Here is a 27,373-nt window from a genome sequence, read left to right as displayed (position 1 = left end):
TATTCGTATAAAAAACAAAGACATGCTTCTACCTAATACGATTAGAGCACTTATCGTGGGTCCTGAACAAATTACAGACTTCCAAAGTCGATGATGATATGGTTTCCAACGCGTCTGACAGTCGGTTTACAAATTTTCATAAATTAGACGACCAGGAAAAAGATAAAGTATATGGTCCAAAAATATCCTTGCTGTTATTGTTGCATGAGGTATAGCATTTTTGAAAATATAGTCAATCGAATATTGCAATTAATAGTTTATATGTTGCCATAATTATATAATAATCTAAGGTGATCTTTTGTAAGTTATTTATTTGTTTATACAATTTTAAAATCTTGAGAGTTGTTGACATCTAGCGCAGATACTTAAGGACGATCATTCATTTTTCGGTATCTGAATTTTTTAGTCATAATGGTCGTTAATTAAATTGACGCCTATACGAATATTGTAGACTCTAAGATTTAAAAATGGCACAATTCATGGATCTTACATGTCATGTATCGAAGTTAGTCAGATGAACTTCCTGGAGACTTGTCACTCAGTACACAACTATACTTATATATACGCTTGCGTCAAGGTCTTATTTCAAAGATTTTTACCTACTGCCTAAAATAATATTGAAACATTTTTTTATGAACTCATCTGGACTATAATATATTCTCCCTCCCTCCAAACAAATTGTACTTAGATACTTTAGTACAATACTTTAGATACTTTAGATTTTGATCATGTCTTGGAGAAAAGAACAGAACAATTTTCTTTAATTTAAAACAATACGAGTACCTACCTATATAACTATAAAATGCCAATATTATACTTTTATTTTTCTTATATACTTATTAGTTTATTAATGATTACAATATTAGTTACTAAACAATCAATATGTATTTATTTAAATTTTAAAGTTTTAAATACAAATACAAACTATTTACTTCACGCAGGTTTCAAATTATAACCTTTAGACTATAGTTGCTTATAAAAAAATATTTAAATATGGAATTAATTTTGTCATTAATCAAGTAAAAAATATAATTATAAAATATTTCGTATTTCATTAGATTAATTGATTATATTATATTATAATTAGAATAAATTGTTACATAAAAAATATGTTAAATAATTGTAATAATAAAATAAAATTTTTGATTTCTAACATTCAAGTATATATTTTTATATATTTTATAGCTTAGGACTCTATATAATTAATTTATATTGTTTAATACTTCTACTTTATACTTATATTCTATAATAAATATAAAATATTGTTAGTTAGTAAATCGGTATTTGTTATTTACGTATTTAGTTTACTATTTTTAAAAGTTATGTATGTTTTCACCAAAGACGCCGCCATATGAAAGAAAAAAAAATCAGTTATAAGATAAATATTCTTGATAGTTTTGCCTATTATCAACAAATATGGCGTTTACTTCACGTTATGTAAATCCATCTGCAGTTTAGCGACATTATTAGTTTCTGAAATATTTTGAATAATATGTGTTAACCTGTAGCACTGAATTGACGTAATTATTTTTAAATTTTTTCATTCGTTCACACTAATGGATAGATTTATCTAATAGATAGATTTTTATGTAATTACCCAATTAATATTGTTTAGTAGATTAAGACATAGGTTTATAGAAACTGTTCTTCAATTAAATAAATAGTTATAGAATGCAATGTGTGGTATATGGATGAATATTGCTTATAAGTTTTACATATTATGTCAAAAATATACGAAAAAATGTAACAGAAAATGCAAGTCATAATGCAGTCTCTATGTTTGGTTTAGAAAATTAACTCAAAATCTATGTTCCGGGAACACAAACTTAACATAAGCAGGTCATACTACTAAAAAAAAAATGATCGTGTTTACATTGACAGAATAGTGAGTAATTTACTGTAAAATACACATATTTAGACAAACCACAACCACTCATAATCTTGCCTATATTGAATTTCATTAATATAGCCTGAACACAAATTGCTTGAATACATACAAATTGTAAAATATTATAACTGTTATTGAAGTATAACATTTACGGTAGTACGTAAAATATTAACCTTAACATTTTAAAATCTTACTTTCTGTATCATCTAGTTCCTTACGCCACTCTTTATCACCTAGTGGTCTGCATCCTAAAAATTAGCATCAATAAGATAGGTAGGTATTGAATTATTAAATAAATAAAACGATTAATTTTTTAGGAATTGAAGTGAACTGAGAAATAAGATTATATTAAGTGCCTTGTATAGTCTTATTTCCATAAATATAATATAGGTACTATTGAAGAAATCGTTTGATTAAAATATTTTACCGATATTAATTAGTCTCATTACGTATACTTCATAGAGTTTTTCTCCGCTAAGTGCCCGACCTGATAATTATAATAATACGATTTGAATACATTAAAATTAATAAAAAATATACAAAAATTGAATTATTCATTGTTAATAATTAAAGATATACAGAAGTTAAAGGTAAATAATAATAAGATCGGATATATATATAATATAATAATAAGTATAATGATTCGATGTACAATAGTGTTACGAGGAGTAATATAAACTCCTATCTATACCCGGCTACACTACACAAGACATATATGCTGTAGTATTATAAAAATGTATAGTCAGCGTCTGCTGAACTACAGTGTGTGTATATTACTTATACACTACATTATATAGGGGGTTTTGTTTATAATTCCAACACTTTCCCTTAAACAATATACCCTTATACATCAATATTTATAACTCCTAACATCTCCCTTAGCTCATTGAACCGCGTTCGTGGAGTTGGCTTTGTCATAATGTCCGCAATCTGCTCCTTGCTGGATATGTACTCCAATGACAACAATCCCTCATTGAACTTTTCTCTTATATAGAGGTAGCGAACATCTATGTGCTTTGTTCTTCTATGAAACTCTGTTTTTTTACGAGTTTAATCGCACTTTGATTGTCTCCATACATCGTTGGCACCATTTTTGGCTTGTCCAGAAATTCACCTAAAAACAATTTTAACCAAGTTAATTCTTGTACTGCTTGACTTAAGCCTATGTACTATGATTCAGTTGTGCTAAGGCTAACACACTGTTGACGACGTGAACTCCATGCTATACTTCCAGATTCTAATGTAAATACTGACCCTGATGTTGACCTTATTGTAGCCAAGTCATCTGTATAGTCAGCATCACTGTATCCCTTTAACATGAGTTTTTGTCTAGAACTAAAAATCAATCCAAAATTAATAGTTCCCTTTAAATATTTCAAAATTCGTTTCACTGCTATCCAGTGTTGTTCCTTTGGATCCTCGATGTATCTACTAACTAGATTTACTGAAAAAGTTATGTCTGGTCTTGTAATCTGACTGAGATATAATAAGCTTCTGACTGCTTCACGATATGGGACTTTACTAGTTAGATTAGTATTTTATTGCTTGTCATCTAATGAATGTTGAGGGTCTGCTGGTATTTGAACTGGATTTGCTTCAGTCATATTGAACTTCTCCAATATTCTTTTACAATACAACCCTTGGTGCATTACAATTGATCCATCAGATTTTTGCTCAATTTCTGTACCTTAAAATTGATTCAATTCTCCTTCGGTAATATTGAAATGTTGTCTCAAATATTCAATTAATGCATTTACATCCTGACTCGATATAGCTGCAACTAGACCATCATCAACAAATATAGCGACAATTAATACTTTGTTATTTTCTCTATTAACAAAAACACAGGGATTTGCTTTTGTTTCTAATACATTAAAGTTAAGAAGAAATGTTTTGAACTTTATGTTCCAACATCGTGGTGACTGCTTTAGACCATATAAACTGCGTTGAAGTCGGCACACCAGTTCAGTACCATCGTTGAACTCTTCTGGTTGTCTCATGTAAATTTCTTCGTACCCTTTTGCTACTAGTCTAGCCTTGTATCGATCAACATGTCCATAAACATTGTATTTTGTTTTATACACCAAACCACAATTTACAATAGCTCTGTCCTTAGGTAACTTTACGAGAGACCATGTTACGTTTTGTTCAAGAGATTCCATTTCATTGTTCATGGCTTCTATCCATTTTTCTGAATTTTTTGACTCCACAGCTTCCTTGAAATACACTGGATCGGATTCGATTACGAAAAAGGCTGAATTATCATAACGTAATGGTTTCTTAATATTACTTCTGTCTCGCAAGTTGTACACGTTGACATTTGACCCATTTCCTTGTTCATGTCCTTGTTTTTCATTGTCAGCTACACTTATTGATCCAAATTAATTTTCCATGACTTCATCTCCTTCTGATTTATTGCTGTGTTCTAATGAGCCGTCCTTGTGTAAGCTAAGAACATCAATGTTATTACTATCATTTAAATTATTAGAACATTCTACAAGTGGGTCATTTATAACACTTTCATCCTTGAAAATTACGTATCTACTAAGTGACACCTCGTTATTTTTTTTATGCCAAATACAATACCCTTTTGAAGTTTCTGAATATCCAACAAAGTATCCTTTTCGGCTTTTTGCATCCCACTTCTTTCGTCGTTGTTTTGGAACTAAACTATATGCATTGATTCAAAATTCTATGAACTTTTCTATTTTAGGAAGTTTACCAAACCATAACTTGTATGGAGATTTACATACTTTCCCTGAAGTACCAGTATAATTTAATGAGAACACTACTGTATTGACTGCTTCTACCCACAGTGATTTTGGAAAATTCTTGGCATATACCATTGTTCTAGCTGCCTCACAAATAGTCCTCATTGAACGTTCAGCTCTTCCATTTTGTTCAGGAATATAAGGTACACTTGTTTCATGCTTTATACCAAAATTATTTAGAATTGATTGAACTTCAGAATTCTTATACTCTAATCTACAGTCACTTCTAATAGTTTTAATAACGTTTTTTGTTTGAGTTTTAACCATACTCAGAAAACAATTAAGTTTTTCTTCAACCTCAGATTTATGTTTCATAAAATATACATAAGTATATTTAGAATAATCATTTTTAAAGATAATGAAATATTTTTTACCTCCTAATGAATTCTCTTCCATGGGTCCACATATGTGTATTATTTGCCCTGGTTCAGTAGTTATTGTTTTGCTCTGAGTGAACGTCTCCTTATGCTGTTTGCCATAGATGCATGGTTCACAGAATAACTGTCCTTATATATCTGTTAATTGTATTTCATTGTGTTTTAAATACTCACGAACATGTTTGATATTCTGATGACATACTACATTGTGCCAGTGTTCTAATGTAAATTCCTTAACTGCAACGTTAGCACAGTGTCCAATTTCCTGTGAAATATCTGTTTTGATTAGCATTGTAAACAATTTATTCTTACAAACACCGACTGCAATTACACGATTATTAATTTTAAATGTACAACCTTTACTGTCTGTTACCATTGTAATTCCTTTATCAAGGCATGCCCCACAAGAAAGTAAATTTACCTTTAGATCAGGTACATATAAAACATTTTCTAAGTAGCCTTTTATCCACTTATTGTCAACATAAGTATGAATATTTATGTTACCTTTACCGACTGCCATAATGTGCTTACCATCTCGAATACGTACAGGCGAATGCACATCAATATAATCGACGAACCACTCTTTTCGATTAGTCACGTGGTCGCAGATTGAATCGTAGATTTCTTCAATTTTTCTTTGTACACCTATAAGTGCCAAACCGGAAGTCGATTTCTTTTCTTCTTGTTCCTTTTTGAATATCCTGCAGTCCCTTTTCCAGTGTCCTGGTTTTTTACAGTGATTGCATTTTCCTGGTTTTGAATTACCATTTTGCTCACGTATTTTTGACTTTTATTAAACTTGCCTTTGTTTGCAGTCAAAGCACTAATTTCAGCACCATCGTCACGGACCTCCTGTCGTGTTTCTTCCACCATCAATTGAGTGGTTAACTGTTCTAGCGTTCTATTTGCACAATTGAGTCACATTGAGCCCATGCACTGTAGAAGTGCCTATAGCTCTCAGGTAATGTCATCAACATTTTTGTAATTAACATTGATTCTGATATAGGTTTTCCCAATTGTTTTAGTTGTCTACTTAGATTTTCTAAATTTGAAATATGACCTGCTATATTTTCTTTTGGATCCATTGTATAACGATAGAACTTTTGTTCTACTATTGTTATGCTTGTGTCCGGCATATTTTGTTCGTACACACTAAGTAGTTTGTTCTACATACCATTTCCTGTGTCACAGTTCATAATGTATTGTAGAGGTTGTTCATCTAACGATGTGACGATACATTTTTGAGCCTTATTATCTGCCCTTTTCTATATTGAAAAATCAACGCTATGCCTTTTTCTCGCTTCATCTTCAGTTTCATTACCGATTTTTGCTACAATTGGTTTCTTTGATTTTCCTGTTACTACATCAAATATTTCAGCTGCATTCATGATTACCTTAATTTGAAATTTCCACATGTTCCAATTTGATGCATCTTTGAGTTTGTTGATTTATATTGTTCGTTTTCCATATTTAATAAAACGTAAATGTACACTATCTGCACACTAAGAAAACGCAAGCACACTCCACTGCACTGACTTCGCAAATTATTATTGCTGTACACTATCTGTATACAAAACACGCCATTCGTTAATCAATTATTATTTTACTAACTATTCATGACTTTATTATAAAGACCTTACTACTGGGCCCATAACCTGTTGAAGTACACAGATATATAGAAGTTAAAGGTAAATAATAATAAGATCGGATATATATATAATATAATAATAAGTATAATGATATGATTTACAATAGTGTTACGAGGCGTAATATAAATCAACGACTAACTATGTATACCCAGCTACACTACACAAGACATATATGCTGTAGTATTATAAAAATGTATAGTCAGCGTCTGCTGAACTACAGTGTGAATATATTACTTATACACTACATTATATAGGGTGTTTTGTTTATAATTCCAACAAATGTCATTCAAGAATTACTTTATTACGTATCATAAGAGGCTGTCATTGGCCAATATAATTCATTAGGTAATAGGTATTGAATCTATAAGTATACTCTATTCAAGTTAAGAAACGTAGGTAGTTGGCTGCGACAAGTTTTCGTCGGGCAGCAGTCAAGCAAATACGCAAACACCCGTTTGCAGTCTTGTGTTTTATCTATATTTTATATCTTTTATCTTATCCAGATAAATGGGAAATATGTTATCTGAGCCATTATTCAAGATAAATCATCTAAATCATCTAGATCAAATTTAAATTTTAAATTAGGTACTTTCAAAATTCAGCTTTGGACAAACGTAAAAAAGTCAAACTTGAACAAAATTCAAACCTTTTAAAATATTGCTCTAAGAAAACTTAGAAAACATTAAATAAATATCGCTTCTTATTTATCTAATCACACACACCACAAAGATCTTATTCCGAAGACGCTAAATAAAGAAGTCAAACTTAAGTATAAAAGGTTTCATGGCAGGATGACTTCTAATACGAACAGTGTTTGGAATAGATAAATACTTTTTATCTAGATAAAGATAAAGATAATGCAACTCAAATGTATCTAGATAGATATAAAAGATAACTTAACTCATATTTATCTAGATAAAGATAAAGATAAATACTTTTTTTTATCTAGATAAAAAAAAGATACAATTATTTTTTAAATGGTTTTAAATTTAGATATATTTTAGTTGGACACTAGGAACATTATAATAATAATGATATAAATAAAAATAATTACATTATTTATAAACCATAAACTTTGTTTGAGAATCTGTATAAATATTTAAAAATGCGTTTGTACAATTTTGCGATATTTATAAATAAAAAATGTATCTAGATGAATTTATTAAGATTAGTAAAAAAATTATCTAAGATGAACGTTTAGATACCTTGTAACTATTTATCTAGATAAGATAAAAGATGAACAAATAATTATCTAGATAAGTCCGAACACTGCATACAAATACTCTAATTAAAATCCTTTGTTTGCTGGTCTGCATTTTTTCTAGATAGTACCTACCATTTATTTAGTCTTTTCATCGTTGTTATATAAACCCATGTTTTTGCTGGTTTCTATTGGTTTATAGAGTGAGTGGGCAACTTTATCTCGTGTATTCCCTTAAAGAACTATGTCATCAATATATGCTTAAACAGTTTCTTCACCAATTACTTCCATTTTCGGTCTTCGTAAGATTCTCTTATCACTTTTTCTAGTCTTAAGTTTAACAAAGTATTCCAAGGATATTTTAGGATAATTCCTAAGAATTCCAAAACGTATCACTGCTTACCACAATTCCTATCTATTCACTCTGTCATAAGATTTTTTGTAATCAACAAATACCATATATATCGTCCTTATCGAACTCATACTATTTCTCCATTGTTTGTCTCAGGGTAAATCATAGAACAACTAGATAGCCGACTATAATTTGTTATTGAAGCCACGTCCCCATCCCGTCCGCTCTATGCCTAAACGGCAATGTTTACATCTTTATATTATAACAATGATCAATATATATATATATATATATATATTATAAATATGATAAAATATAAACATTGCCGTTTAGACAAATGGCGACACAACCTCAAAACATTGCATGACAGTTGTATAGTAGTAGGCTATCTAGTTGTTCTATATATTTATGGGGTAAATATATGGCCGATAGTGGATTTCCCTTTTATAAAACCACATTGGTATCTTCTTTTGATGTCCTCAGCGTACTGTGTTATTCTTTCCAGAAGCAGCGTCGATAATATCTTATACCAAGTGTCTAATAAGGAAATTCCTCTATAATATTTTGGGTCTAGCATGTTCTTTTTTTAAAAATATTGGGCATAATATTGTGATGTTAAACTCACGTGGCATTACTTAGTTTTCCCAGATTAACTTTATCTTCTTCTAATTTTCACTCTTAATCGATTTTCCTCCATTTTTTTAGTAATTCCGCTACTACGTTGTTCTCTCCCTTTCTGACTGTTTTTCTATACAGTACAGAAAACTGCAAGTTCCTTAATTTTTTACATCATCCCATATTTTAGATAGTTTAACTTTAAGTTTTGCGATTATAATTTAGTGGTCTGATTCAGCGTCTGCCCTTCTATAGCTCCTGACACTTTTTATGCATCCTTTGTGCGTATTCTATACGTGGTCAATTTGGTGTTTTGTTATCCCATTAGGCCTAGTATGTTTGTAAATGTCCTTCCTTGGGAAGTATATACTACTTAGGGTAAAGTACAAGATGATTAGCTGTGTTCCATTATCGTTACTCAAGTCGAGTAAGCTATTTGTTCCAATAGTTTGTCTGTATATCACCTCCTTCAATATTTTCCAATTGAAGTCACCTACCAATATTTTGATGCAACTGTTTTATATTGTGTCAAGTATATATTCCAGTTTATCGTAAGATTCATTCAGAATGTTTTCTTCTTTTTTTCAGTTGGTGAATATGCATTTATGATAAATGTATAAAAAAAATTGACCTAATGGTCGAATATAGCATATCCGGTCACTTACTACCTTGAATTATTTTAACTGTGGTAGTATGTTTTAATGCTGAATATACTCACAACAAATACCACACCATTTTCATGTCTTTCATATTTTCTTCCGTTATAGAATATTATTTAATCTTCTTTTTTCAGATTTCTGTTGTTTGGCCATCTAATTTCTTGCAGATCTAATATGTTCGTATTATACTTATTAATAGCATTCAACAAGTACTGTAAAATTGTTACATTATTGTATATTTAGCAAAATAAGAAAGGAACAATAAATATTGAGGTAATTTTCAATTTCAATTATATTATTCTTACTGATATTGGTAGAATGGTTCATTTAAAAAATACATACATATTATCTATTTAGAACTTATCTAACCTTAGAATATATCTAACCTAACCACTGAGAACGTTTTAAATGTTAAATGTGTGCAGTGTGCTACTATTATAGCTATGGCTATAATTTGACTTGTAAAATAACTTGATTTTAAAAAGCCGTACTTAAGTAATAAAAATAAAATAAAATAAATAATATTAATAATATATTATAAAATAATGTAATCCCGCACTACGTTTTAAAAGTTGCCATCGTGGCGACTGCTGCGCGACTGAAGTGCGTAAATCAAAAATCGCGCACGTGAATTATTAATTAACACAAACACTGTTTTTCGGTGTTTCAACTACTGCGTGAACACGCATCACGCACCACGCATTCACGGATGCGTGATTGTAGGAAACCACAGCTTAACTCTCCCGTTTTAGTTAGAGATTAATTAAAATGTATCAATATGGAATTAATATTTCGAGATTGTTACCACCGAACGTGGTCTATATGATAGAAAGTTTATTAAGTGATTTTAGTATACAATTTACATAATTAAAACATTTTATTAGTGATGTGAGTCTCGTAAATTTACCAAGTAAAATTTTACCGGTAAAGTAAATTTACAAAAAAAAATTTACAATTTATATTTTTTTTACCACTCAAACAATTGAGTGACCACTTTATTTGTATGTTATTGTATTTTTTATTAAGATAGTAGGATTATAATACAAATCAGGATTTTTATAAAATGATAATGACAGTTACGCGATACGAATTATTGTTATATGGTGTATGTGGTTACCACGATTTATTTTTATTTTATATTACTATAATTAATAATTACTAATCGTTATTTTTAATAAAGGGATTAAATACTAATACTTTATTTTATATTTATCTTGTCTTACATAATGTTGTGAAAAAAATCAACAGGTACACTATAAATTGAATTTTAATAAAAATTTACCAATTTTACCGTACATTTGGTAAATTTACTTGGTAAATAACCAAAAAAATTTTTATGTAAAATCCACATCTCTACATTTTATACTAAAATTATTAAATAAGAGAAAAAGAATATATGAATGACTCACATTTTCTCATCAAATTATAATAATTTTCGTCCACTGAAACATAATTATTAATAGGTATGTACTATTATATTTTACATTATAGCTACATTAGTATAATATAATATGTTTGGTACTTATAAATACTACAAGCACACCAATATTATTTAAAAATATACAACATTATATTATCATGTTCCTACGTGTACTGCTCCTTGTGTATTTGTTGTGAGGTCATACATCAGCCGACATCGAAAGTTCCCGGATGGATGAGACCACCCAACACACGCTTTTTCCTCAACCAACCGTCTCTAACCAATGTCTCTAACTAACAATACTTAAAATCAATAATAAAAAAAAAAAAAAACATTATTATCAAAATTGTTTTTTTTTGTGCCTGTCAGCAACATTTTAGGTTGTAAAAATGCTGCGATTTTTGAGATTAGCATCTTTTCAGACAGAAAAGTGAATCTAGTTGGTACTTTAAGGATGTCAATATTGAAAATTCCAAGCAATGTTAGAGAGCGTCAAGAAAAACAAAAAAAAAAAGTTGTAAATTTACGCAAATCCACTTTTTTTAAATTCTTTTTAACATAAAAACATATAACTAGCTTGACATATTTATATTAAAATTTTCCTTAAATGTTAAAATGTTCGAATTATTTATTTATATAAATACATTTATATAATCATTTATTAGAATTTAATAAAAACTTTTTTACTTGGTAAAAAAGCATGAAAGTTTAAGGCTTTCTTATAAATTTAATTAATGGAAGTTGAAAAATATTAAAGATACATAGACTCAATTATTTATTTTATATTCAAATTTTGAGAATATTTATCAAATTTTTGTAAATGTTAAAACTATTTTTCAGTTAAAAATTCATGAAGGTTTTTCCTTTAATAGCTTACATTAGAAATTTGATAGAAGATTCCCCGAAAATGTTCCTACCTTAAACAAAAAAAAAAATGTTTACTGGAAAGTATAACATTAATTTTTTACGAGCTTTTGAGTTTAAAAGTTCTACGATATTGGATTTTTGTTGCTAAATGAACGAATTTTCATCTATCAGTTTTTGATATTTTATGACAATTAAAATTTTCACCAAATGTTAAAATGATAATTTTTCATAAATGGTTAAGTTTTTAAACTTTGTTGTTTCTTTTGAAGATATTTATAGCCATGATAATTTTTCCAAATTTTGCAAATTATTTTTCAGTTAGGAACTTATAAAAATTTTACTTTTCATAGTTAACATAAGAAATTTTAATTGAAGGTTCCCAACAAGCTGTTGTATCTTTAACAAACAAAAAAAGTACACCGGAAAGTCACGCTGTTTGTATAGTCATCTTTGTTATTTTTTTTTTAATTATTAAATTTGATTATTTATACAAGTACGAGGCTGACAGCTGACACAACGTCTTCACTCAAAATCATTTTTCGTAAAGAATGATTTACCATTGAATTCAAATATAACACATCCATTACAACGACATGCTCAACAACTATTTTACAGCAAAGTGGTACCACTTGTTCACTTTTTATAAAATTAAAATTAATATTTATATGAATCATTTATAATTGTGTTTTCATTAATTATGAATCTCATTAACTACTATTTAATTATATATTTCCACTTTACATTTAATAAACTATATAATATGACGCATATAACGAATACTGTGTACTATATACCTTTGCTATTTGCATCTTCTAAAATTGTGTACATATTATTTGCCGAATCATTTTTGTGATGACGTTTGTCTATAAGGAAAAGTAAAAAATGGTATAATTTAAAACAATTTTGTTTTTATAACTATAAGATTGGTATAAAATACGATTATCATTGTTCGAGTATCAATATTAAGATTACAAATAAAATACTTACCAAGCAATTCTACATGGGATTAAAATAAATTTAACATTTATACAACTTTTAATATAATTTTTTGAGATTCAAACATATTTATGGCCTTGAGGTACATATATTTATTGAATCTATCTGTATTATTTATTTTTAATTATAAATAAAAATAAAATACCACTTAATTTACTATAAATTTATAAATATATATATAGTAAGTCAATGACCTGCCTACTGGCTATTAAGCAGACCAGCAGGGGAGCTCTATACATTTATTTTTAGGGAAGATTGGAGTACATTTTGCAGACTTCAAAGGACAAAATCTGACGACTATATTATTCCTCTATACCAATCCTCTAATCAAAGCAGATAGTGCGTGTTAATATTCACCAGTGAATGTCTACATCTATAGTCTATTCCACGAGAGATCATGCCGGTTCTGCGCATGCAGAATGAGCCCGTCGTCCACGGCGAGCCGTCGTATCCCCTCCATGCATCTACATTTTACCGACGACGAACGCACAAGTGCTGCTGCTGCCGGCGAACGCCAAATGTTAAGAAATTGGTGGGGGATGCGCAGCGCCGACGAAATTTCGTTTTCCCGCGGCATGATCTCTCATGGAACAGACTATAAGAATAATAGAACTCATATTAACAATATCAAATTCAAAGCGTTTAATGTTTTATGTTTTATCAAAACTTAAAAGAATAGTTGGGGAATTTAAAATGTCGAACTCATCTCTTAGAGAAATTTTTGTTCACATGTTAGGCCTATTGTTTAATATGGCTCTGTTATTTGTGATGCACAGACAGCAGCCGCTTGCAAACAACTTGAACGTGTCCAGCGCAGATTTCTAATCATTGCAAAATACACTTTTAGTATTAATTGTGAACCTCACGACTATACACTCCTGTCCACCGCTTTCTAAATCTCTCCACCTTAGGCGATCGTCGTCGCCACAATTATATATCTTTTTTCGAAAACTTCTCTCTGGCTCTATTAACTGTCCTTCCCTCCTCACGCTTATAAATATAAAGTTACCAATCCGAAACACTTAACATTCACAATTATTCTTGTTTTTTCATACAGTTATACTATACTGCTCAAAATTGAATTCGTAAATAAAAATTAATACAATGAACTTTAATAATATTATATTATATCATATTGTACCTATATAGCTAATGAACATAACTGTTATATACTTAAGTTACGGAAAAATTAGTTATATGATAGTTGTTAGTAAGTACTTAAGTATGTACTTACGTAACTTTTTAACTGTAATTTATGTTTGAATATAATTAGGTATATAAAGGTATAATTGTTTTATAAGTGCTCAAGATTTTTAAGTAACAGGTGTATTTTTCTCCAAAAATGAAATACTACCCACACAATACTCTGGACTAAAATGTTGACTAAATTAAAATAATAAATACTAGAATATGGCATACTATCATGGGGGGGGGGGGGGGGGGGGGTGGGGATCATAGAAATATGAAACTAGACATAGAAGTAGGTATAATAATACTAGCAGTAAAACTGTGTAACTGTGAAATGCAGCAGTCATTTCACTCAGACAGGTTTAGTTCTTATACCTAGAAATACAGAATTGCTCAGCGCGTTATTGAATTACTTTTCATATTGTGATATATATAAAAAAAAAGTCAAACTATGGTTGCTAACAAATTATAATTAAACCTACCATCATAAGCTCTATAATATGCCACATTTCGTCAACATTATTTAATATTAATTACAGGAAAGTAGATACTTTATATTAATTTTATACTACAATAATTAATTTTGTATTCAATTATCTATATTGTCTCAATTCGTATTTGTTATCTTAAAATTGTAATGTTTTATTATTATTAATTGTTTGTTTTTAGTTTTTTCTGTCGTTTAACTTTCTTATATAATATGTAATTACTTAGTGTATTCCACCTTATATTTTAGGAATATTACTCAAATACTATTCCTCCGATAAGTGGTTTGCTAGGACGTAGCCCATTCTGCTCCCGTTTTTCTTAAACGTTGTACAAAAATGTAAATTCCCCGACTGTTCTTTTTACAACACAAATTTTTTCCTACTTCATATAGACTTCTGATATAGGACTGTACAAAAGAGGCGTGGTTAAAAATGTGTTGGTGTTTTTTGATGGTTATATTCTAAGTAAATTTTAAAATTTATATAAAAAACCATATATTGTGAATTAAATTTTATTAAAATAATATTAAATTGTAGCGTCAACAAATATAAAAAATGTATGTAAGATAGTACCTATATGTAAAAAATATAAATGTTGTTAAAGCACAATATTTTTATATAATCCATATATGTTATTTCATTCGATGAAAATTCGTCAATAATGTTTCCAATGGTATACCGTTAATACCGTTAGCCGTTTGAGAATTTACCTGTTCGTAATACCTTTTTCGACGGTAGCCGTTTGGGAATAAGCAAACAATAGACGGGAGCCGTTTGGGATGCACCGGTCATCTTCAGTGGTGGATAGGGCATATTTAAAACTAAGTATAATATTAATGTTGTAATCTTTTCTTTGGTCAAATAAACTTATTATTATTATTTTAACTTTATATTTATGATCTATTAATTTGGGGTTATTAAAGTTCTGAATTATTACGAAAAAATATCTACATTTACTTTTTTATTTTATCACAATGAATTTGAAATAATTTTAATTTATTTTTAATTCGATGATATTTTTGGTTTCAGGAATGCACAGTGAAGAAATGCGGTATCCCATTTTTGAAGGAAAATGGTTTTTGCCGTTTATAATTGCTTTTGGTGTCAACTATCAACAATTTGTTACATATGTAGTTCATACTACGTAACGTATACCAGATAAAGCTTATAGCTCAGTAGTTGGTATACGTATCAACTATTGCTGAATAAATAAATAAAATAAAATAAATAAATAAATGAATACTATACAATTATTATAAAATATTAAAATATAAGTACATAACCTATCTATCGTACGTAATAAAAAATTTTAAAAATAGGTGCTGAAGTAAAAAAAATAATGTATAATAATATTTTAACTTACTTATCATTTGTCTTTTTTTTTTATACACACTCAGGGTATCTGATTGAGATGGGTATACTAAATATTCAAAATTATAAAACTATTACTACTTAAAGGATTTATTAATTGTTAAAAATTATAAATATTTTTTATACTTAAAACAGTTTTTAGTCAAATAAATGTTGTTAGTGTTTTAAAACAGTATTATATTAATTAAAATGTGCTTACTGTATTTGTAACCTGTAGGTAATGAAAAATCCTATTAATATGACTTTAAAAAGCAGGTAAATGGATGTTTCTTTGCTGTACAGTAGGTTACAAGTGGGTCAATGTTTAATAAATTGTATTAAACTTGAATTCAATGATATAATATCATTATATAAGAAAATGATTCTGAGCGAAGACGGTTTGTCAGTCTAGATTTTTTATATTGTTATTATTTACTATAGCTTGTTAGTTGAATTAATATTATAATATTATTTTTATTTGTAGCTCTGGTGATAAACAAAGCGTTAGAAATTAAAAACCCATTTTTAGCGGTTTTTCGTAATTTGTTGGTAGTTTTTCCTGTGGCATTAAATAACTATTGAGAAAATCGAAAAATGACATCATTAAAGTACCATCTTGATATAATTTTCTAAAAAATAAGGTTCTATATGTGGAAATCAAAGCACTCCTTCTGGTAGAAATGTTGTATACAGGATAAAAAAAAAATAAACACCATTGTAAAACCACTAGCTTCCTCGCTCCGCCCAGAATCTAAAATAAGACGAACAAACAATTGAAATACAGTATAAAATTAAAAATTGATAATTGTATGATTTATAACCAATGTTTTAATAATAATTATAAATTTATAAATGAGTTCAGTCGTTACGTTAAACATGAAAAAAAATTTTTTTTTTTTCAATAGTAAAAACTTCACAAAATCAAAATAACTAAAAAATAAAGTTTTTATTTTTCCTTTACATTTTGCCATATTCACCACCGTTGATACTAAAGATAATGTAATTTCCACGCTCTCAATCAGCACCATGTCTGTGGACAATCTTCACTACCAGCCTAACACAATTCACGCCGTGGAGCTTCAGTTCCTACATATAAATATAGAATATATCAAAAATATATCAAACTTCTTCACATTCAACATGGTCATATCTCACTGTATCAACCACAAGTCACCTTAATTACAATAAAAATTATATATCACATAAAATCAACTAACGCTAGCTAAACTAACATTTATTTATTCCCTGTTCTCTCCACACGTATAGGTATAGATCAAAAGAACCCTACATCATCCCACCTTAATCATTGACATTATTACAGGCAAGGCTGGGCAAGTTAACGATTTTTTTCAACTCGTTAAGTTAAGTTATTTCAAAATAATTAAGTTAAGTTAAGTTAAAATATACTCGTATTATAAAAGTTAACTTTGACAAAAAAGTAACTTAACTTAGTGTAAAGTTAAAATTTACTATTTTGCAAAAATAAAAACTCCAGACACATAATATGGTTTGTTAGATAGTTTTTATTTACACTCAAGAAAATTATTGGGAAAATTTAAAATGATACATCAAAATAAAAGTAAACTCATTAGAAAATTTGTATTTTTCTTTGGATAAAAATTAACTTGATTTAGATACTTTTGAAATAAAATTAACTTGAAGTTAACACGTTAATCTTGAAAAAAAGTAACTTATTAAGTTAATAGTTCTATTTGAAAAAAAAATTAACGAGTTAATTAACTTAACGTCTTAACTTAATTTCAACTTTTAAAGTTTTAACTCGTTAATGCTCAGCCTTGATTACAGGTCTAACTGAATTAGGGCAATCGCAGTTAGCAATTGAGAAACCATTTAAAAAGAGTTGTGACGCACCAAAATGTCATAATATTTCCAATCCTACTGACACACGCACACTCCTTGCCATCACGAAAAAATTGTATCGTGTATAGAAGTGCATGATAGTGTATGATAGTGAAAATGTCATGTATCTACGGTTATTTGTTTTAGAGTTACATCAAAAACCAGAATTGATTTTGCGTAAAAATTCTCGTTTTTCCTTAATATTTATTTTGTTTATTGCTTTTGAAAACTATTGAGAATTTAAAATGTTAACCTCCTGAATGCACCAACTGGATTCACTTTCCCATCGATAGATACTGTTGAAGAAAATCTAAACAGTTTTACTACCACAAACAATGATGATAGACACAACAATATAAAAAAATACATATTATTGTAAAATCAATACATTCATCGATCCGCTCTGAATCTGAAAGTATCTATGTACTGTAAAAAGTTTGAAAATTTAAAAAAGGTTTATCATTATTGGTACTATCGTAACTTTTACTATGCAAATTAAAAATATCAAAATAATTTGATGGAATTATTTTTATAGTCGTTAAAGAATTTATATAATTTGTTAAATACACCAACATTTTAAAATTATTTTATATAAGTATTTGAAACTACATAAAATGTTTTATCTATTAACTTTGAAACAATTTTTTTTAGATATTTTATGTTTAATTTGATATTTAAATGAAAAATAATAGTTTTAGTTATTTTGTTGTATGTTCAAAAAATATTATTCGTAATATTATTTCGTTCAAATTAATATTAAATCCTCTCGTTTTCAGCATCCGATAGTGGTACTGAAAAATGTATACCCCTCAAAGTATTTCATGAAGATACATTTCCTCTCTGGGTATCTCCTGAACTTAAAAGCTTAACTGTCCATAAAATGCGAGCCCATCTGACATTTAAAAAATCTTTAGACTATTATGTTTTCTCTGAACTAAGGGCTATACATGTATTTATTTCTCCAAGTCAAATTACCGTGCATATATTGGCAAAACAGAAAGAGAGTGGTCCAACACTCCACGTATTTCTGAAAATATGTAAGGGATCTTAAACATCATCCTGAAATTCCAGTTTCTGTACGCTTTACCAATCACTCGTCAAATAACCTTTCTCTGGTTCCTTATATAATTTGTATGTTTTTTCTTATTATTGTTATAGCTTTTTTACTGTTACTTAATTGATATTGCCTACATATTGGTATTCTTGTTAACTGTCAGTTAGTGTAAAATATATATAAAATTAATAAAATTAATACAATTACGAAAAAAGAAATGCACTAATCGCTATTTGTCCAGTAAAATAACTATAAAAAATGTTTATCATACGAAGTTGGGTTATAGGAAATATAAAAATCATTAACCTGATCCCATTTATATAATAAAATAAAGTAATAATTATTATTATAACCCTTCCAGGACAGCACCTTAAAAACATTAAAAAATTTTTTTTGGACTTTTCAACATTTTTCCTATTTCTAAGATGGGATTTGAAAAAAATTTTTTTTTTATCCTTTATCCTTATTTTATCTTGGGACTTTAAATTCCCGTCAGTCATCTAAGTCTTTTTTTTACATACACGCAATGTAAAAATAATTATAAAGTTAAGGTAAATTTATATATTTTTTTTTGGCTGGGACTTTAAAGTCCCGTCTGTCCACAAAGGGTTGGCAAATCAAATATTTTATAGCGTTTTCATTTTACAGTTAAAACGGTTTTTATGGTAAAATATTGACCAATGGACGATAGGTACTAGTAGGTATATTATACATAATTATGTTTAAACGTTTCATGGACAAATTTAGGGAATCTAAATTAAAAGTCGTTTAATATCTGAGTTAAATATATTATATTATGTTGTATGAACTTACTCAACTGTGTTAATCTAAATATCCATTCATTCACATTGGAGGGGTCTCCTAGTTTTTCTAAAATGTATAACAGTTAAAAAAGGTAGTAATTATATGTTGTATGAAAAATATAGTTAGAATAAACTGATATACAGATGCAAATAGAATGTTTTTTGCATTGGGGAGAGGAGGGCAAAATGAGACACGGGGTACAGTGAAACAGTGTAAATACAGAGCCGCATTTAACGGGGGGCAAAAGGGGGCAATTGCCCCGGGGCAGCAATGTTAAGGTGATTTGAGGGGCGGCAGATTTTTAGAAAATATATCATATTATAATATTATACATTCTCCGTTACGAATTTCGTATTAAATTTTTAAAATAATACAATATTATTATTATATTTAAAATATGAATACCAATAATATAATCTACTAACGATTCAATAATAACTAAATGCATCACAGTTGTGTGCCTGTGTTATTTATAACTTTTAATTTGAGGCATGTGGCTCAATCATAACGAAGAGCTGTCGCCTGTTGGCTGTTGCGGGCAACGCAGGCTGTATGATCTAATAATAATCGTAAAATACGTATTTGATTAATTATCATTTTAGTAATTTTATTATCGGCAGTCGAAGATCACAGTCTCGACGAAAGTTCGATAGACAACAGTGTTGTGTTTGTGAAATTTATGTTTACCATTCAATAATATTATTAAATACTATGTCAGGTAAGCGAATTAAATTAAGTGATGAAGCTTACCTAAAAGTTGCAAAAGAAAAAAAAAAAAAATAACGAAGAATGTTCGGTGCCGACTCCGGCGGCGACAATATTTATTTTTGTCGTGGGTCTACGACGATAAGGCGTAGAATCTTCTAGAAGACCCCACCCCCCCCGCCGCCGTATAGTGCAAACCGGCTTCCCGTCCGGCCGCCGCCAACAGAGGCCTACCGCCGCGGTGCACGGACTTTGTAGCAATTAAGTCAGTCGTCGTTCTGTGCCCACCGCCGTTGTCGTAGTCGCGGTCCGTAACATATTTACACGTCGCGTCGCCTTTCGACATATTTGATTACGGAATCAATACGGTGCAGTGCATTTGCCATCGGTGGCATATAATTTTGTGTAACGTCGTGAGTGCGAACGGGCGACTCGGTTATTATTAAATTGTCAATATAACTGTTTGAAGTACGCGGGTACTTAAAGCAGTAACGGGCAAGATGGCCGTTTAATATTAATAATCGGTAGTTAGTGATCGCGCGCGGGTGCAATCTAACCGGACGCCGAACGTGCGTCGGACATTCGGGCCTGTGTGTACGATGTGTCATCTGGGCGAGGAGACGTCGTATCACATGCATAATTAGTGTGGTTCAGCCATCGACCAGCAACGTGGATCGCGGGATCAGAACGGGCAAGCAGGCGTCATGGAGGGTCATAAGGACAGTCGAGTGGTCGGCGGCAACAACCGGTAACGCGGTATCACGACAGTGATACGCGCTTTTATTATCACTGATTGTATATCAACAAATTATTGTCTATGATACCATATCATTGTTTTGTATTTTGTTTGTTTATTTTTCTTATATTGCCTTCGCGGCGTTTTGTATTATTATTATACTAGCTCTAAGTGAAACTCGGGGCCCGTTGGATTCGCTGAGAGTGGGTACCGATTTTGGAGACGCAGTCGAATTATGAAAGTCGCACTTATAATGAAGGTGATGTTGGTAGTCGGAGGTGATTTGGTGATAAGAATTTGTAATAAGACTTGGCTCTTTGGCGGTCTTGTCTCAAAGGCGGGAAAGTTTAAAAGTCGAATTTTAGCGTCTAGAAATCTCCCATGGGAATCGGCAGTACAATGATACGATTCCCCAGCGTATGTCCGGTGCTTTTTTGTATGTGTGTAGAAATATAAATTTGAAAACCATGTTAGAGTGTCTAGCAAGTCAATCACATGAACTCTGAAGTGAAAATCGATTACCTTTCAAGTTGGCCACCTATGTGTGCTACAGAAAATCAGGTGGGCAGGTATTACAGACATTAAGCGGCTATAAGTGAAACTCGACTACCGTCTACCTTTATGAATGATGAACAATCCGACTTCATCGTAATTCTACAACTGTGGTCGTAGTAGAATGATAATGAAGTTGTCGAGTTGGTGATAACGATTTGTGTTATGGCCATGATAGCGCTTGGTGGTTTGGCGGGAATGTTTAAATTTTTTAACTTTCGGTGTCAGTGCTGTTACCCGTCGCATGTCCGGTGACTATTCGTTTGTGGAACAACTATAAAGTTTAAAACCGTGTTGGAGTGTCTAGCAAGTAGATGCCTCATGTGATATTCGATATACGTTCATCGAAGTCACCTAGGTAGGCACCCCGAGTACGTCGATCGCGTACAATATTCAACGGTATATCAGGTATGTATTGCAGATGGGTACTTTAGCTTAGATGTCACAGTAATAGTTTAAATGTTACAGCCATCATCAACAAATATATGGATCGTACGCGGTCATACCTTGCGTATACGTTAAAAAATTAGTGTGTCGAGTCGTGTATTTATAGGTATGATATTGTTCATATAATATGTGAAGGGAAAAATTATGTCTGCGTAAAACGTATAATTCGGTTGAACGGTATGTAGTTGCCATAATGTTGATATCAAAGGCGCGTTTATCGTGACGGTCTCTGTCTATCTACCTGTGTTCACTATCGATCTCTCTTATACGAAGCTTTTACGTTATCGCGTAATTGTCGATACGACCGGCATCGTACCTAATTTAGTGGAGTGATGGAAAATCCGTTTTTTTGCGGACAGGCTGTATGATCGGTGACGAACGCCGGACATATTTCATTTAACATTTGGACGCTGACCAAGTAAGTAAACGTATTTAATTGCTTATTATACCTTCTTAGATTGGCCTTGTGTCACTTTTTTTTTCATGTTATGTTTAACTTGCCTTAGTAAAAGGTTTTATGCTCAAACACTTTTTAATACTTATATAATATATATATTGAATTCAATCTCGAACAATGTTTAAACACCCCTACGTACAATGTCGTTTAATTGTTTATGATACCGGAATGTATGACTATCGGCACGTGTGCATTTGAATGAATGTAAATTGTATTTCGTAGTGATTTTCAGTTAACCGGATTAAATAGTGCGCTGTTAACATTGGTTTTTATAAATATTTTATAAAATTATTTTATATATTTTATATTTTACATACACATACTTCGTTTAAAAATTAAAATGTCGTAAAAAGTCTATCGAGAGGACACAGATATTTTCTTAGCAAAGTTTAATTAATAATAGTTCAGTTCACTGTAAAACTAATAGCACACTATTGAAACTGGCAAACGAAAATTAAATATGTCGCACGTGTGTTAGACGGAGACAACATAATATTATGCAGGTATCCTCTTAACTGGACCACGTAGAACGTCTGTATAATATTATGTGCTTTAAAACTCAAGTGTTTGTTGAAAAAACTGTATACCTATAATATTCTGAAAAGGTAGTGTAGGCCATGTGCTCTAATAAAATTTTGTTTTTGGCACATGACTAATTCGTGTAGGTAAAAAATGGTGTTCGTTAGCCCACTACCAATATTCGATAACCGGGACCGTAACGCTTTTACAATTATATTTTTTCATTATTTTATGTTTGACTTACGCGGGTGAAATGTAATGTATATTCAAACACTTTCGACGTAGATATTTTTCTTTTACCAGATTAAATAATGTGCTGTTTGTTGTGATGTTCGAGTGAATTGACCTATAGGCTATTATACAACGGCTAGGTGGTAAGAAAATTATCTGCATCATTGTCTTATATTTGACATAGTCATAATTAGCTTAAAAATTAAAATATCGTAAAAAGTCGATCGAGAGAACATAGATAATCTTCTTGTTATTTAGTTCAATGATAAGTCAATTTACTGTAAAACTAACAGCACACTATCGATACTGGTGAACGAAAATTAACTGTCATACGTGTGTAAGACGGAGACAATATATGCGGGTATCCTCTTAACTGAAACACCTAACACTTCTAGAATATTATGAGGTGCTTGAAAACTCAAGTTTTTGTTGAATTCACTATAGGTACCTAATGGCTAATTATACTCAATAATTGCTGTTGGCCGCGTGTTCTGATTTTGTTTGAGTGCATGACTAATTTTTTTAGGGAAAAAATTGTATTTGTTAACCTTTTACCAATGTTCGAAATCCACCTCGTGACATTTTGATAATTAATTTGCATAGCCAACCCATCACGGCCCAAAAATAGAATAGTGTCTGTAAAAATGACTATTTTTAATATTAATTGGTTTTATTGTTGATTTTTAGAATGAAAGTGAACAAAATTGTGCATAAGTACACGGGGAGCGGTATACAGGTGTTTAACGCACCTGTATACTCGCGTCCCCGCGATTTAAACAATTATAACGCTTCCGGGGGGGTCCGGAAGCGTTATAAAAGTAATTTAGAGAAGCGACGTGAGTAGTAGATGTATAAAAAATAAAAATTCTAGAATAATATAATGAAATGTGTACCATCTAATTTGTGTTTCAGGTTGCTTCAAGTGCCACAGAAAGGGGCATATTATTAAAGATTGCCCGGGTGAGTGTGTGTTATGTTCTACCACGACCACTGTTATTCCGTGTTCTATTATTAATTTTTATAATTTTCTTAGTCTCGCATACACCTGTAACACCAATCAGCCAAGGGCTGCCACCACCACCACCACCACCACCACAACAACAAAATATTGTGACTCCATCACCACCGCCGCGGGAACTACAGGCGGACGACCACCAAGTGGCCCAGGTGACCGCGGCGATGGCATCGGTGGATGTAAGCGATGTAAGTACATTAATATACATTTCTAATAGCTGCTTGAGAAGAAACTAATCTTACCAATTTTATGAATTGTAGACGATGCACTGAGCAATGGAAGTTGTAAGTTTCAGTTGGACAATATCCATTGAATTTCATGTTTTGTTACGTATTTTATTTAATTTGTTTTATTTTATATTTTTCAGCTGAATAAAAACTTTTTTTTTCCATATGTTATGTTAGTTTCTTGCCTGTGTCTACTTAAATGGTGAAGTTTTGAAATGTATACCGTCAAACAGGCCAACTTGGGTCAGTTTTGAAATTCTATTGTAAATAACTTTAAGATTAATTAATCTAGAGGTATTTTCAATGTAACATTATTTTTTTTTTAGTTAAGGTTCGATTTATTAATGTCTGTTGCATTTGAACCATACAAATTATTCCTTCTATGTTATTTTGTTTTTTGTCTGCATGTCCCTGGTTGTACTGAATTTCGACAACATGGGACACTCATGTTTTTCTTATGAAAAACCTATTTTATAATTTATAATAATATATATATATATCTAAATATTATACTTAAACCAACTTGAGGCACTATTTAAAATTTTCAAATATTATTAATATTATAATATTAACATTAACATTAAAAAATAAATAAAAAAATGTCGGTTGTCCAATTATATATATATATGTAAATAATATTAAAAAACCTGGGTTTGATTAACGGTGGCTCAAGTTGGATTAAATAAGTAAAACGTAATTTACAGAAATGTATGTAGGATTATAATTAATAATTTACAATATAGAGTAGTTAATTTAACAGATGTCGGAACATATTTTTTATTATCAATTTTTATGTAAAACGTCTAATTCAATGAGTATTAGTGTTTTTCGGACCTTTTCAAAACGATAGACATTAAACACAAAATTAATTAATAAAAATTAATACTTATGTACAAAATTTGATGCTGCAACACTGTGAAAGTGATTTTAAATATTATTATAATTAAAATTGTTAAGATTTTGAACAGAATTTTTGTATTACATTAATTAATTGATAAGATACCGTTATGGAGGTAAAACTAAAAGATAATATTTTTGGTCCGAGTTAAACACACATCCCAAGTTGGCCCGTTTGACGGTAGTATCTGATTCGGTATTGGTGATATTGAGCTTTAGAACATTGCAATAAAGTGGTAAAGAAGTTATTAAGTCACACAACAGTTGAATGTAAAAATAAGTGGTAGAAAGCTATGTGAACATTATTGTTCTCTTTAAAAAAAAAAAAAAAACCTAAAGCTGAGTAATAGAATTATTACATATATTACTGATGTAGTATAGTAGTAGTGTAGATAAAGTAAAAACTATTTAGATTGTTCTGGCATTAAAAACTGTGTTTAAAATACTCATATAAATAAATAAATATATGAATAATAATAAATAATAAATAAATACATGAATTACCAGGTATTTGTTATTTGATGCATATTTATATAACATTATTACAGATTTACAAAATGTTACTTATTACAAATCCAATGTTAATTTTATGGTATATGTATGTAACATTAGTCGGTAGTTAAATACAAACAACACATTACATGTATATATATAGTGTATAATGTATAGAATAAAATAAATACAAACTGAATACAAATAAATATTACTTAGCATAGCATAGGATGTAAATTGTACAAAGATATAAATATTATTGATATATTAGTAGTAATGGCAATTTTATAACATGGTATATAACAATAACTGGTGGAATACAAACAACACTACGTGTTAAAAGTCTACAAATCTACACGTCAACAAATCTAGGCCCTAAGTATCCTAGTTTTTTTATTTTATCAAAATTTTAACCAAACGTTTGACATTAGTTACGAATACACTGTTGAGTGTACTCGCATCCAGAGAGACCACGTGGAGGTTGTCAAACTTTCTCTCCGCACAGAGTCACAAAGACCCCGGGGGGGGTCACAAAGACCCCGGGGGGGTCACAAAGACCCCAGGGGGGTCACAAAGACCCCGGGGGGGTCACAAAGACCCCGGGGGGGTCACAAAGACCCGGGGGGGGGAGTTACAAAGACCCGGAGGAGGTCACATAGACCCCTTGGGGATAATATTTTCCCCTTGGTGAATATTGTATAATTACATTAATTATATAGCTACCTGTAATCGCATCAGAGAACTTCTGCATACACGATATTCTTGGTGACGAATCGACCATTTCCATCGCAGTACATGCCGACTTTAACTGATTGCGCGTCCCTCACTCTTGAAAACGCAACGTACAACTGTCCATGGCTGAAGACGGGTGACGGCAGGAGCAAACCGACTCGGTCGAACGTTTGACCCTGAGACTTGTTGATTGTCATGGCAAACGACAACCGTACCGGGAATTGAATCCGCTTCATTCGAAAAGGCAAATCGTCTTCCTCACCGGAAGTCATCGAAACAGCGGGTAAGATGATGTCTTCCTGCACGTCGTCAGCGCCGGACAACCTCCTCGCCTTGAAGTTGTGTCTCCGCAGTTCGGTGACCACCAACCTCGTCCCGTTGCATAGTTGTCGCTTCGGATCAATGTTTCTCAGCAACATCACAATCGAACCGACCTTGAGCGTTAACTCGTGCGGCGGAAGCCCGTTCGGATGCAGAGCGTTGAGGAACTCTGTCTGGTAGTTTGCCGCTTCGTCGGCGTCGTCGATCATCACTGTATCTATGGCGTAGTACGTTCTTACGGCGCCCGTTACACGTCGTAGCACTGTGGAATTAATTTGGTGGCATTCCTCGTTGCGGGGACACAGTATGATTCTTCGAGCGAACTCGTCGACGTTGGCCAACGACATTTGCTGCGGATAGACGAAATCGGTCAAATCCACAACGTTACAAACCAGTTGCGGTAGGATGTTGATAGTGTCCGGAATACCGTCGACCGACGGCAGTTGACCGTTACCGAGTTGAAGTAGCCAAGCAGCGAAGTCAGCGTCGTTGTCGGCGCGCAT

The 27,373-nt window shown here is 30.9% G+C and overlaps 2 protein-coding genes across 2 annotated transcripts; both read right to left on the bottom strand.

Annotated features, from left to right (window-relative positions):
* Positions 1-1,185: 1,185 nt before the first annotated feature.
* On the bottom strand, positions 1,186-20,590 carry LOC132945726 (uncharacterized). Its single transcript, XM_061015481.1, has 9 exons — positions 20,443-20,590; positions 19,549-19,605; positions 12,787-12,795; positions 12,594-12,662; positions 10,922-10,954; positions 2,316-2,375; positions 2,083-2,136; positions 1,428-1,473; positions 1,186-1,307 (listed from the first exon to the last, which is right to left on the bottom strand). The coding sequence occupies exons 1-9, from the start codon at positions 20,588-20,590 to the stop codon at positions 1,292-1,294; spliced, it is 492 nt and encodes a 163-aa protein (XP_060871464.1). The 3' UTR covers positions 1,186-1,291.
* A 5,961-nt stretch (positions 20,591-26,551) lies between these two features.
* LOC132945725 (ATP-dependent DNA helicase PIF1-like) lies at positions 26,552-27,373 on the bottom strand. Its single transcript, XM_061015480.1, has one exon. The coding sequence runs from the start codon at positions 27,371-27,373 to the stop codon at positions 26,552-26,554; it is 822 nt and encodes a 273-aa protein (XP_060871463.1).

Source organism: Metopolophium dirhodum, chromosome 5 (genome assembly GCF_019925205.1).
Source record: "Metopolophium dirhodum isolate CAU chromosome 5, ASM1992520v1, whole genome shotgun sequence".
NCBI lineage: Eukaryota > Metazoa > Arthropoda > Insecta > Hemiptera > Aphididae > Metopolophium > Metopolophium dirhodum.
Note: the sequence above shows the minus strand (reverse complement) of the source record. Positions and strands in the feature narration are given on the sequence as shown.